Source organism: Chamaea fasciata, unplaced genomic scaffold, assembly GCF_029207755.1.
Source record: "Chamaea fasciata isolate MVZ Bird 193981 ecotype frontalis unplaced genomic scaffold, bChaFas1.0.hap1 SCAF_4, whole genome shotgun sequence".
NCBI lineage: Eukaryota > Metazoa > Chordata > Aves > Passeriformes > Sylviidae > Chamaea > Chamaea fasciata.
In genome coordinates this window covers 76113171-76127520 of record NW_027094089.1, presented here as the reverse complement: position 1 = coordinate 76127520, position 14350 = coordinate 76113171, and the positions used below count along the sequence as shown (strand labels likewise).

Sequence of the window (14350 nt, the reverse complement as noted above, 5' to 3'; positions counted from 1 at the left end):
CGCTGCTTTACCTTCACTCTTCTCTGAGCCTAAACTCAGAGGCAAAATGAGGCAACTAGAGCAGCATCTCCCCTCGAGAGCTCTCCAGCGGAAGGCAATTCATCATGGCTAATAACACATTAGTTCAGGTTGGAAGGGACCCTAAAGACCACCCAGTTCCAAGTCCCTTACAGTGATGGGATGACACTTGTAGTTGTTGTGGGGACACAAATTACCCCTGCCCTGTGAGGTACCTGGGGAGCTGTCCCATTCCCAGCTTGGAGCCGGCCAGCAGCGCCATGCTCCCCTCAGCCCCGGCCATCGGGCGGCTCCCACGGGGCTGCAATTCTACCAGCCCCTTTGGCAGATTTCACAGAACTTTCAAAATATTCAACCCCTACACCAAAGGCGTACTCAAGAGGTTTCTGGATCTGGCACTGGGTGATGTGGTTCAGGGGTTGCAGTGCCAGCACTGAGTGGATGGCTGGATTTGATGATCTTGAAGGTCTCTTCCAGCCTTCACAATTCCACGATCCTGAACCACATCACTCAGCGTCAGATCCAGACACCTCTTAAGCACCTCCAGGAACGGTGACTCCACCGCCTCCCTGTGCAGCCTGTTCCAACACATGACCACCTGAACAGCGGATTACTTTTAGCAAATCTGAATCTCTGCTGTCGCCGTTTAAGGCCGTTTCCTCTGGTCTTCTCCCTGAAGACACCGCAGAAGAGACCGGCCTCCCCTTATTACACCCTCCCGTAGGGGAGTGATGAGGTCCGCCCGAGCCTCCTGGAGCCCCCCGGCTCCCTCAGCCGCTGCTCAGCCTCGTTCCCCATTCCTCGCAGGAGGCTCGGTGCCCCTGGCCGGACCCGCTCCCGCCGCCCCGTCCCTGTGGAAGCGCATCCCGAGGGCAGCGGCGGCCGCCCCGGATGGACGCGGGAGCGCTCGCGGGGCCGGCGGGGCGGGAGCGGGCGGAGCCTGCGCACTGCGCCCCGCGCCCCGCGGCCCGCCCGGCACTCCCGCGGCCCGGCGGTGAAGATGGCGGAGGGCGGTGTGGTGCCGCCGTCCTGCGCTTCCTCCTCCTCCTCCTCGTTGAAGGGGCTGCGGGAGCAGATGGGTGAGAGCGGGCGGGGAGGGGTAGCACGGGGTGTGTGTGTGGGGGGGGGGGGGGTGGCTGGTCTGGAGGGCCAAGGGCGCGGCTGGCGCCGGCTGCCCCCCCGACCCGGCCGCCCCGCTGGACGTCCGACCCCGTCCCGGGGCGGGGAAGGGGCTCCGCGAGTGGAGGCCGCCGGGGCTGCGCGGCCCCAGCCCCGTTCCCCGCCCGGCCCGTGCTTTCCCGCAGCTCCGGGCGGTGATTGCCGGTTCGGGACCTCCCGCAGCTCGTGGGCAGCAGCAGAGGAGGCTGCGGGGAGGCTGCGTTACACGAACCGCCTTTCACCGCTCCTCGAACCTGTCCGTGTCTGTGGTGGCTCCTGCTTTTTGGAGGAGTTTGCTCCAGCGATGTGTTCGGTCCCGAGTACAGAAGGCAGAGATAGCCTCTGGCATCGATTTCTAATCAAAGATTGAATAATGCCTTTTTTTTTCTTTTTTTTTTCTTTTTTTTTGGGGGGGGGGGAGAGTGGGTGGGTTTTTCTTTGTTAGTGGTGTTATAAGAGGGCTAAAGAAGTTCTGCTTTGGTTTTATCTTCGGCTGTGTTTATGTACCTATTAATACTTAAGGTCCTTAATAATGTGCTCCGGAACGAGTGTTGAGCATGCACGATATGTGTCAGCAGCACAATTTCATGGTGCATCTCCATGCAAAAGCTTGGTGGGTGAGCCATTAGAAAAGATGTTTTCTTATCCCAGTCACCAAAAAAAAAACAACACCAAAACCATAAGTAAAGAGGCTTGTGGTTTGATCTAAGCTAACTAACTAGGACTAGGTGCAGAAACTACTCTTGAGAGCGTCTTGCACGATTGTTTTCAGTATATCTGTGTAATTATATAAAGAGAAGTGCTGGCAAAGGGTCCTGAATGCACAAGTCTCATCTGGCATTCTTCTTCAGTGTGTTGGATGTTGGAAACACTTTAATTACTTCTTGTTTCTGTTTAAAAATTGAGACAGTTTAGTGGTACAGCAGGATAAAGATCTGCCAGAAGATAGCACTTCCCACCTGCACAGGCCATGTCTGTTTGAACCTTATTCTTCCTGGTAGAACTGGTGAATTTTGTCTTGCATATTGTTTGTACTTACATGGTGGCTGCTAAGTTTTTCTAAGGATGGACACCCATATTTGCTGACAGCTGTCATAACCTAGATTTAGTCCCAGAATCAGAGAGGAAATGCTCCCTGGGCCAGGCAGCTCCATCTCCCTTCAGATTTGCACATGCTGTAATACGCACATCATGTTGCAAAAACAACCTCCCTCACTAGATCCTGGAAAGGCTAGACCTTGAATTTTTTTTTTCCCTGAGGGGGTAGAAGTCACTGAACCAGAAACTGAACTTCAGTGTACATAGAATGCATCTGTAGCAGTTATGTGCTCAAAGATAAACTCCGTGCTTATGTGCAGTGAATCAGTGCTGTCGGTGAGCTCACAGGCCCTCTGCAGCTCTGCTCCTGACTTCTAGTCAGTAGCACTCCCTGGAGAGAGCAAATGATGTTTAGAAATCATCCTTGCAATCCAGTGACTGACAGTGGAATTTGAAGGATAATTTGCCACAGTATTCGCTGCTCTTTGGAGAAGTTGTGAGCAGCAACCAAGTCTGGTATCGCAGCTGTTTGGAGAAGATGCAGGAAAAAAAAAATACACCCAAAGGAACCTCAATGTTCAGTCCCACATTACCCTTCAGCGTATTTGGGGAGGGATATGACTTCCTGCTTCTCTGAGCTCAGTTGGCTGCGTGGGGGACTCTCAGTTCCAAAATACCTGCTAACGAGAGTGCTTGGACCCAGCTTCTGCTGCTGTGTGGGCAGTTGTGTACTTTGCTGTTTTAATCAATCAAAATATCTATGCAAAATAAATACAGTGTTGTGTGCCTTCAGCCGTTTGTCAGTGAACTGTGGAGGAATCTCACATTTAAAGACATTAAATAAAGAGCATCTTGCTGAGAAACCACAGCTCTTTCTGGCAGCCTGGCTAAGAGGTGTGTATACCTACTGTTTGTATAGTCACCTTCTGCATGGGTACCTTTGTGGATCCTTATTAAAGGATATTCTGGATTCTTGTTCTGTTCACTTCTGCTCCCTGTGACCAGCCTCTTGATACTGCTTTTCTTTGTGGGTGGTTGGTGCTTGTTAATTTTTAGGCCTCACACATGTAGAATCCCCTAGTGCCACTTATAACCAACTTCCATACCAATTTGGCACCTTTGGCAAGAAAAATATTCTCTTAAATTCAGTCTAGTATTGAGGTAAGGAAAAGGTGTTTCTCCTTCTTTGAATATCAGCTGTAATTAAAATTCTGCAGGCCAACTCATGCCTGCAGTGCCAGTTCTACAGTTCCTTTGTAATCATTTTCTGCCCTGACACACTTGTCCAGTCTTACTTCCTTTATGTGGATGACAAAAAGCAGAATTTGCTACTGCAACTAGAAGGCAGTTAAAGGTACAACTAGAAGGCAGTTAAGGTTTCTGAACATCACTGAACATTAGAAATGAGTTGCAGTTGTACACTGAACCAGCAATGCATAGATGGCAGTTGCTTACCCCATTTTTGTTATCCATGCTTACTGCTGTCATCCCTCAGGGATGAAGAGGAATTTTTGATCCTATTCTAATGCTCTAAGTACTGCTGAGCTCGTTAAGACGTGGGAAGAGAGGAATAGTCGCGTATATGTGGTTTATCGAGTAGATGAGGTTTTCCTTGAGTGGTGTGGGTAATCAGAGGAAAAATACCTGTAATTTAAGCTGCTGTAGCCTACTTTTATTGACTTCATTTTCACTGGAATTCTGTAAACTCCTGTCTTTCGTAGTATGGGTGGTAGAGGATGTTGGTGGTTTTTTTACCAGAGCTTGGTAATCCTATGCTGTTCCCAGGATTTCCACTCATGTATTGAGTTGCTGTTGCAAAGGTTGTTCAAAACAGTATATTTAAGTGCTGTTCATATATATTTTCCTTTCCAAGACCTGCATCATCTTTTGGGAAACCTGTCTCAGGTTTGGGGCAAAAAAATAAAGTGCCTTTTTCAACAAATCTAACTGCAGGCATAAATTCCATGACCTACAGGTCCCACTTTGGTTGGAAGTTTTCTAATAAAACTTCAGCTTAATTCCACATAATCAGTTTTTTCTCCCTATGTGAGTGACACTGTATGGCTTTGTCCATCTTGCCCAGACCACAGTTCTTAGCAACAGCTTTACCAAGTGCACCTACACAGAATTGTTATGAAAAGAAGGATGGATAACTAATAGTGCAACTTCATTGCTCAAGCAAGTAGTCAGGGACATATACAGATTCGTCTGGTCTCTAGTTAGAAGTTATAAAACATAACTTAAGAACACAACCCTGGACTAGCACCAACACTGGGTACAGCCTTGGTCCCACAATAGAAGATGGTCAGAGGTGTCTAGAGGAAATTATTTGGCATCCAGAAGCATCTGTCAGTCAGACAATCAATGAATTGACCTGTGTGTCAGAGCTGCCTGCTGGAAAAGAGACAGAATTTACTTACAAATTTGGATCCTTGAAAGCCTTTGGGATTTGCAGTGTTGTTGTCAGTAGAGGTGGGCTTCAGATCTTGCCTGGGAGGCAGCAGGATAAGGAAACCATTCCTTTGCCAGGTTTCTCACTAAGTGGGAGTGCTGCATGACAGGCACTTTGAGCTTTCAGTTGTTGTCCTACTTGGTGAGTGAGTGACTGGTACAGGTTCCATCTGCAGGGCAAAGGCAGCCCATGACTGGGACGTTCAGCTGATGATCACTGGGGCTGGCTTCAGCTTCTTGTTTTGTTAAACCCCTCAGAACTTTGGAGAAAGTTTTAATGGTTTTTTGTGCTTCATCTTTTTTCCCTGCATGAAAGTAGCAAGACTGCTTTGCAGAATGCCAAGGCGTTATAAATGCAAAGAGCGGTGCAGAAATTGGATTTCATGTAGATCTCAGTGGTGAGAGAACATTCCCAAATCAGGCTGAGAACTAAATGTAATTAGTTCTCAGCTGAATTAGGGCTATAAGCCATAATTTCATTTTCTTTTTGTTCGGGGAAATACAATCGTACAGGATAGGGATGATTTCATGCTGATTCGTGAAGATGAATGCGATGTATTTAGGTGCTTAGCATCCTGAAGATTATTTCCAGTTGTAAGTGGTTTATGAAAGGTTTTATTCAAATTTAAAACTTTAAATTCTTGGGATTTCTCCAAGTGCATTCAGGAGAGATATCCTCCGTGCTGTAAGGAGAAAAAAGCAAACAAACAAGAAAACCATCCAAATCATGTGCATGTACAGCATATTTTTTTCAGTTTCTTCTGTAGAGTGTTTCATTCTCTACATATTTCTTCATGTGTTGAAATTACAGAATATAAATTTGGCTTCCATGCTTCAATTCAGATGAAACTGTTTAGCAGATAATGACTTGCAAGTGTCATAACTCCAGTGGTGAGAACCCAGAGATGCAGTGGCTTACACTATCCCTAACTGTGTGTAGTCTTAAAATGTGACTGGATTTAAGGGCTGCTGCTTCTTCATACACTTGTGTTTTTCAAAAGAAAATGGGAATATTTAGAGTACTGATACGCTATTAATTATTTTCAGTTCTTAAAGATAATAAGAGAGTAAAGAAGGGTTACTGTGAGTTACTATAAGAAAAATGGAAGACATAATCTAGGTTAGTCATAGTAATTGGGGTATGAAAAGCTGCTGGTTCTCTTTAAATTTGATTAAATAATTGAAGATGGTTGCAGTCCTCTTGTGAAAGGACACCCTGACAAATAAAATTCTGAGCATGCAATTTTAATGACTTCTGTGAATATGACTTACTGGATTACTTGTGGTACTTGAAAATCCGACTGGGACTGCAAATTTCTTGTGTGCCACAAATTAATTAGTGCCGTTTATCTTCCAGTTATGCAGCTCACAACTGGTTAATATTAATTGATGATATGCTTTCATTATGTTTGCATATGCCCATCCGATAATCAAAACCTTTTTTAGATGCTGGTGTTTAAGTTTTTTGGAGTGTGGGGTTCATGGAAGAAAAAAAAATGTTGTTCGGAATTGTTTTTGTGTGAAAGAGGCAGAAACTTCCGCTGTGCTGCATAATTCTTGTCCATAAAGGGGCACAAGCCTTTGCTTTTAAGGAAGGTTGTTTGACATTTGTTTTCATCAAAATTATTTTTATATTCCAGTCAGTTTGGAACTTCCACTTTATAGGTGAAGGATCCCCAACTGGTTGCCTTTGAAGAAAACAGTTACCACTGAACATGCTCTCTGTTTTCTCATAGTGTTTTTAGCCTTCATAATTCACAGAGAACTTCTAAAATACTATTTTATGAGTACTTAACTGTCTCTTAATTGAGAGACACTCTCTGTTGTTTAAATGCACTGACCTGAATCTTGTGAGTGAGCATAGATATTGTAGTGGCTTGTTCTCTGGGCAAGTGTTTCAAAGCTTCCAAGGTGCTAAATTTCTCTCCCAAGCCCAAGAGGGCTTGGCTACAAGAATATAGAACTACTGCAGGAATCTTTACACTTAAAGAACATAATTAATATAATTTATTAGTTTATTAATTTCAAACCTTGTCCTCTGTTTAATTTTGCCAAGAGAACTTCTTAGAGGAACATTTTTATTTTTGCAGCATGGGATTGATCAATAGTATGTATGTTGTGTTCTGGACATTAAAACCAAGCACACTCATCTCCAGACCAGATCAGTGAGTGTCACCTTACTCACTTTCAAATTTCTTTAAAAGATTTTCTGCCACTGGGTAATGAATTTAGAAGAAAATATAGTCTCTTTATTTGTCTCTTTAGCTATTTTTTCCTGCTTGCTTTTTTTATACCTATTTGCCACATTTCACTTATCCTTCAAGCTCTTTGGGGCAGGGACTTAAATTACTTCGCTGTGGTCTTACATTGCATGTAGTGGAGTGTCACAGTGCCTTTATTTTTTAATTAGCTGGGTGAACTGTACAGCTTTAAGAAAATGTGCTGTTTATTTCCTTTTACATTTTACACTCCTCTCTTCTGCTTTAGACAGAGGTTTTGCTGCATTTAACACACTATGGACCTGTCAGTGTCCTGCAGCACTTTTCTGTATTGAGTAATTTGATTTGAGACTGGCCTGTTGTGGGCAAATGCCAACACCAGTCTCTCTCCTTCTGAAACACACAGTGTTGGAATGAGCTCTGAATTTTCCATGAGAAATTCATGAAGTGTTAAAGGCAAAAGCATTAGTTTTCACTGCTGTCTTGTAAAGGTACTGCTATCCTTCCACCAAAAGAAAGCTCAAAATGTTGTTTTCACGGGACTTGTCTCGAGTCCGTCGTGACTCGTGACTCGCAGTGCTAGGCTGTGGTCTGGGCTGACATTGTTTGGGCTGGGTGAATTAAACAATAGCCACAGCCTGCAAACAAGGGGACAAAAGCGTTTTCAAGGCCATGCTTCTAGCAAGCGAAAAAAACCCAAACTGTTCAGGAAAGAGGGAAGTCGTGAGGTTAGCTGTTGCCAGTGTTATGGATAGTACACTGTAAGAGAAAGAAACAACACAATGAAAAAAACAGATGTGAGAAAAGAGAACAGAGCAAGAGTTTGTCTTGAAGTTACTTTTTGCCATGGCTGTGCAGGAGTGTGAAGAGGAGTCAGTGTTAGGCAGCCTCCGGAGCTGGAGGAGGAAAGCAGAGAGCTGATTTCTGTCTGTAGCTTTTGCCATTGCTTGAGCTAGAATTCCAGTGGAAACTGAGCTGTGCAGAGGAGGTTAAAGTGGGACTGCTCTGGCATCTGGGAAGCCAGTCCAACATTGAGGGACAACATATGTACTCCTGAGGCACATTGCTATTAAATAGAGAAAATTATTTGTACAGCAGTCTGGTTACTGATAGTCTTCCACTCTGATTAAAACTCCACCATTTTATCTTTTGGGTCCTTCCATAGCTGTTAAACCTGTGTCTAATTTGGTCCAGTTGGGACTGTTAAATTTGTGTACACCTATATATAAGCATTTATGTCACATAACCAGTAAATTTCACAATGAATCCACTTGAAATTATGAAAGGGCATATTCATTGCATAGACTGCTTTCATTTTCATCCTGTGTATTAGGATACTTTGGAATTTCCAGTATGCAGAAACAGGTAAGTATTTCTGCTAAACTTGAGAAGGTTTACAAGGGTCTTCATGTGAGTAGAGTTTCTGCTGTCGTTCCACTTAATTTCTCTCAGGAGATGAATAATAATACACCTCACTAATAAAGAACCCCAAATTGTGGAAGCCAGGTGTCTTTTCCAGAGAAGGGGGCAGATTTAGTTTGTCAGCCCTGTGTCAGCACAGCAGACAGTGCTTCTTACTAACCTTATGATGGCTTCTGCAAGAGTAGGTGATATATCTTTGTCCTTTCTGAGTGTTGTGCTGGCAGTTGCTTTTTCCATTAAGTGACAAGAAGTGTAACTGTGTAAGTGAGGTCAAAATAAGATACTCCAGTGACAGTGGGAGTCAGTGAGACTCCACAGGTGTGTTTCCAGTAGTGTTAAAACAACTGAAGGTGGTAAGGATGGTACTTCTCTGATGTGGCTCTTGAGCAATGGTGTAACATCTCTGACTGCCAGTTTCTGGAGATGGCTGCCAGTTCTGTTAAAGACAAATTTCAATGCCTTGGTCTGTGCTTGTATTAGAGTCAAGTTTGGTTTGGATTATGCACTTCCTCTAAGGCAAAGTGTACGGAGATCAATGCAAAAATTAGCTGGCAGCCTTCCTGGTGCCTTTCTGGTCATACCCTGCACTGAATGAGTATCATGATATGTCTTTGAGATTGCTTCAACTGTATCTTTGCATGTTTCCTTATATAGAAATAAGTAATTTTGTTAATTATGTGGTTTTTAAAAAAAGATTTCCAGGTCTTAATCTGAATGTGGATGTTTAAAGATAAGTAAAAACTTCAGTTCTTGCAAATATGTCTGAAATACTTAACTCGTGGAGCTGCTAATTCATATACCGCAAAGGAATGCTTGTGTCAGGTTTTCCAGTGGGATGAAAATTTGTGATGAACTGAAGAAATCACCCTGAACTGCCTTGAACTTTGGGAGAAAAACCAGATTGTTGTACAGAATTAGCTGCAGAAATGGTCTTGAAGGGAGGAAAGGACATAAAGGCAGTAAAATAGGTATCCCATGTCGGGAATAAATATAGGACAAAGTTTGCAAATGGAGTCTGGGGCAGAGATAAGACAACAGGAAGCTCCTGTAGCCTGCTGAAGCTGAGAACACGCACTGCTTTCTAGAGATCCGTGTGCTTCCCATCTGGTGGCTGCCCAGACAAAACAGGAGAACCATCTGCCTTCCAGCTGGTCCATCAGAAGGTGCCTACTGGGAAGCTCACGTGTTTGCTTGTGGAGCCTACCAGTCCTTGCAGCCCAAAGATAGGATGTGAAGATCAACAGGGGAAGACAGAAAAGGGGAAAACAGGGAAAAGTGGAATGCGCACAGAGAGGGCTTTCTCTTCGTAATTAGAAACTTTTCTGTGTTGTCCACTTATTTGTGTGAAGGTGCATCCTTCCTCTGGCATCGTCTGAACAAGGAGCAGTGGTGTAAAAACCAATACCTAGTTTTTCTTAAAGCTTCAAACATATGGTCTTGTATATCCGTCCGTTCGATTCAACTATGTTAATTAATGAGTGAAAATCACCTTAAAAGGCAGTCCATTAAAATCTCAAACTTGAATGCTGACTTTCCTCATCTTTCCTGAGAATATGTAAAGAATGTATTAAAAGGATCTGAACACTTATTGGCAAACTGTAGCTCCCTGTAGCAGAGCAAGACAAAAATGGTGTCTTGCTGATTTGGCATAATTTGCTATAGAATCAGAGATATTTTGCTGGAAAGTTCACTTTTGATTCGTGGATTACTTATGGCCTTCTTGTTGCCTGCTTTAAACTTTTATGGACACACTTAGAATCATAATGATGTGTAACATCCAGGAGCCCTCCTAACATCCCCTGTTTCAGAGGCTTAGTCTGGGATTTTTCCGTTTGCTTTGCATAACGAGTCATTAAATCATAAGCAGGAGGACTGCTGTGAAAGTCAGCACATTCTGCTCTCCTCTGTCGTTCTGCAGCGGGAGGGAAGAGCGAGTGGGGCAGTGTCCGGGCGGCTGGTGGACACCAGGGACGTGATGGGATGGAAGCCCTGGACCTCGCCGGGTAAAGGGACAGGGCAGCTTCAGCCCCTAATGAGGTTTACTAAGAACAGCAGCGGGTTCTTTGCCAGTCTTGGCAGGGACCAAGGGTATTAGCCGTGTGCAGGGGTTGAAATAGAAATCGAGTTTTATTTTTAGCGCTGGTCTCCTCAGGGCATATTGGAAACCTGATCAGGGAAGGGAGGTACCGTCATGCTCCATGTGAGGGAGGCACCTCAGCACCTGCACTGCCAGTGGGTCGTGAGCTGAAATTCGGGGAGTTGGATTTATCTAGAATATCACCTCCTGGTGCTTCTGTTGATGCCTTGTGGCATCATGTGGGTTTGGTTTCTCTCTCACTTGCTTGGCCAGACCTGGGGTGCTAAATGGTGATGAGGGCACAGAAGGAAAGCTGCTTCCCAAACTACCCTATCATTTCATGGTTCAAATAGCTCTATTTTATTATGCATGAATGCAGATATTATCATTATTATTGGCCTCATGCACGGCTTATACTTTTATTAATTTTACCTGGAGCACTTAAAGGTAGACTACTGTAAAATAAACATACGCGTTATGCTGATCACAAAGTATTGTTGTGGAAGACTACTGTGGGAGGGCAAGCTCAGAATAGAAATGAGATTTAATTTGACTCTAAGAGAATTTTTCTTCTCCAGGGAATTTGCTGAATATTTCCATGAAGCTCCCCCCCCCCCCCCTCCCCTCCGCCCCCAGTAATGCAACATGTGGCATGGATTCTAGTGAAATGGTTGTTAACTGCGGTCCTGTTCTGGGGTATCCTGATTCATTACAGAAGTACTGGGCTTATTTTACAGAGGTACATTTTGTGGAAAATTCTTTTCCATGAAGCTTTGCTCCAGCAGACCTACATTCATTATGGAAAACTAGGCAAGGAAATTATAGGTATCTGTGCCAAAAACCATTTAAATATATTCATTATTAAGGTTTCTTTTATCATATTAAAGCAAAACAAGATAGGCATTTTTAAAGATTGCACAGTGCAGCAATATGCAATGCATTTTCTTTTACTGTAGTAGAATGTGGACTTTGAAAATCACAGTTTTGTGTTGTAAATTTACCATGAAATCATCAAGGGCCATAAAAGGTGTCTGTTGACCAGGGACTCAGTGAAATTGAGCTCACATATCTCAGGGATGTATCTAATGTGATGTCTGTTCCTATCTTATTAATCTTTTGTTCAGATCCCCAGTTCACATTTGATTCTGGCTTTCTGTTAGTTAAACTGATCACATCCATGAGACACAAAGGTGCACGCCTTGTGCCTTAAATCTGCTACTTTCAAATGTGTAAGCACTTTGTTTCCCTGCAAATAACAAAGCATTGAAGGAGTGAACATAAAATATTTTATCTGACATACAGAAAAACTTTGTGCAAAATCCTCTGGCTGGGTATTTCTAGACATTTTTCTCCTCTGTGTCCTCTGCATGCTGAACTGTTTCTGTAACCCACTTTCCTGTCTTACAGAACCTCAAGTAATCTTCTGCATCCTTAATTAATTAAAATAAACTGACTAATTGCTTTGCAGATGTGACACATTTTTAAATCAGGGCCTTCTAATCATGAACATTATTCCAACTGTATGTTTGTTTTTGATTGAGTAAATAAATACATAATCCCCCATATCCATTATGACTGGTTTGTTCAGCAAGACGTCTAATAGTAAAATACTTCTGCAAGTAAAATAAAAATAATCTTGTAAGTGTTTAATTGCAGATTGCTTCTTACTATGACTTTGTAGTGGAAAATTGGATATTTAAACTTTGAGAGCCTCAGCAAAATTCCGTTGTTGGTCTTAACTGAAGCTGGTTTAGGTGCAGAGTGAATTTGTTCTGTTGGGATAATTTCCTGCCTGGATTGAGTTCACTCAGGCTGCTTGGGCACCCCTGTCTCCCTCCTTGAGGAAAGATGTACCTGGATTTCTGTATTTGTCTAAAATCTAAGTGGTATTTGAAGAAGCTTCTGTTCCTTCACCTTTTGTGATGTACGAGTTGGATATGAATGCCCTAGCTGTACATTTCTGCTCTTAGAGCACCTGCTTTTCCGCTGGCTGTTTTCACTTCTATTTGTGTTAGAATAGGTAATTCTGTTGTTCTCTACTTGGTGTTTTTTTGCGCTATATTCCCATCTATGTGATATGCAACAGTGTACAAAAATCAGATTTTTGTCTGACTTTTCTGATCTAGATAGTGAAAATACAGTGACCCCTGGTTTTTTGCCAATTGGTAATCTCATCGTGTTGTAGTATATCTGGTCTCTGACTTGTTTGCAAAAAGCCTCAGAGATATATGGGATGGGATTGAGGAAGACTTTTGTTTGCTGCTGCAGTGAAAAATTAATTCAAGGCATGGCAACAGCTGCGGGTGACAATTTAGAGTTGCTGAATAAGTATTGTAATCAGCATTTATCACTGAAATCACATGGGATTAAACACTTTGAGGTGATTGTTCTTGGGCACAGCCTTAGGGAGGGTTATTACCATGACACAACTAGTTGTCATGGCAATGCATGGAGAAGAGGGAGACTCTTCCTTCCTCTTTTGCATTCAGCACTACTCTTATTAAAGGGAAGTCAGATCATTGACAAAGTTGTAGTCTTCTTTTTAAAAATATAACAGCAAATTGTACTATTGATCCTTCACGTTCTGGTTGAGATCACAGCACGTTACATGTTCCTTTTGTGGATTTGCCTTTTCTGTGTAAAACTGGCCTCAACTTTCTCATGTGTGGGTGGTTGTATTATGTTTTCCGTTGCTTCCCCTGAAAGTTGGGATTTTCCATGGAACCCTGTCGAGCTTCCAGTGTCTGTCAGCCGAGGTGAGAACAAGGTGGCAGTGTGTGAGGACACTTCTGTTTCAGCTGTGCAGGGCACTGGGGTAATGCTGTCTTACAGGCTGCCCTACCTGCTTTCCCTGTAACTCTTCGCACCCTGCCAGATGATCAGAGAAGGTTGATACCAAAACAGAAAATCTGGGGAAAGTGATACAGTAGATTAGTCTCTCTGACTTGTTAATGGGTTTTGTTACTTTGCGAAGTTAACGTTGGTAGCATTTCCTTTCTTTGTGATTATCTGTGAGTTGTAGCCCTGCATTTTGCTGAAGTCACCTTGGTGAAACTCACATAAGGTGAATGTCTCTGCACAAATGCCCAAATCACTGTTTTGGAGTCTAATTTATACTTAATTTTTTTTTTTTTTTAAAGATCTGGTTTCAGAAGTATGTTATAAGTATGTAATGGTTTACTTTATGCAGCTAATGCCCTTTTTCTTTCATGTCATGAGGTAATGACAGGTCTTCATAGACCTCTCCCTGCTTGGGTCTCATCAGAATATGATTCTAGTAGTGCTAATGGACTATTATACATGTGTCCAGCCCGCAAATGCTCATGTGGTAGCAAAGAGTTTTTATTATTAAGTGTAAGTCAGGCATAACTTTACAAAATAATGGGGTTTGTCTTAGAAGAGTTATTAAAGAAGTTTAATCTTTGAAACTCTGTAGTCTTAAAACATAAGGTTTGGTAAATGTTTTTACAACAAATAGCTATGCCAGGTCTCAAGTCTCATTTGACAAGTTTTTCCTTACAAATTGAGCAGCCTCTAGTTAGTTTTTTAATAAATGAATCAGCAACCTCAAATAGAACTTTATGTATTTATTTTATATATTTTTTCATGAGTTTCAGGTGTAGAGCTTTTCTTAATGTGGATTGATTCTTTCTCACAGTTGCTGCAGCCCAAGCCATAGCAGAAGAAAGAAGAAGCCAAAGTGGCATTAGCCCTCTTGCAGTCCAGACCTCGATAAAGACAGCAACTAAACCAGGTATAATTATAGGTCATTGCTCTTAATGAAGTGCTGGGCTCACATGGAAGAGTTAAAGGAGAGACTGAAAAGAACATATTAAGAGAGGAGTTTGGTGCTCTTTCTTCAGGAGGCATCAGAGCACCTGGTAGATACTTTGTAGGTCTGGTTCTGCTGACAAATTTCTGCTTTAGACTGGCTCAGAGTTCAGTTGAAGTTGCCTGTCTTGTAAGC

At 42.9% G+C, this 14350-nt stretch overlaps 1 protein-coding gene across 13 annotated transcripts in view; it reads left to right on the top strand.

Annotated features, from left to right (window-relative positions):
* Window positions 1-989: 989 nt before the first annotated feature.
* Window positions 990-14350, top strand: part of MAP7D3 (MAP7 domain containing 3) — a 43700-nt gene continuing 30339 nt past the window's right edge. For 9 of the 13 annotated variants that reach the window (XM_066182102.1, XM_066182099.1, XM_066182100.1 and 6 more), the window contains exons 1-2: window positions 990-1097; window positions 14042-14137. In XM_066182102.1, the coding sequence (XP_066038199.1) occupies window positions 1019-1097; window positions 14042-14137 (175 nt within the window). In that variant the 5' untranslated portion in view covers window positions 990-1018. The remainder of the gene's footprint in view (window positions 1098-14041; window positions 14138-14350) is intronic. The other 4 variants (XM_066182109.1, XM_066182106.1, XM_066182108.1 and 1 more) reach the window with 1 other exon arrangement.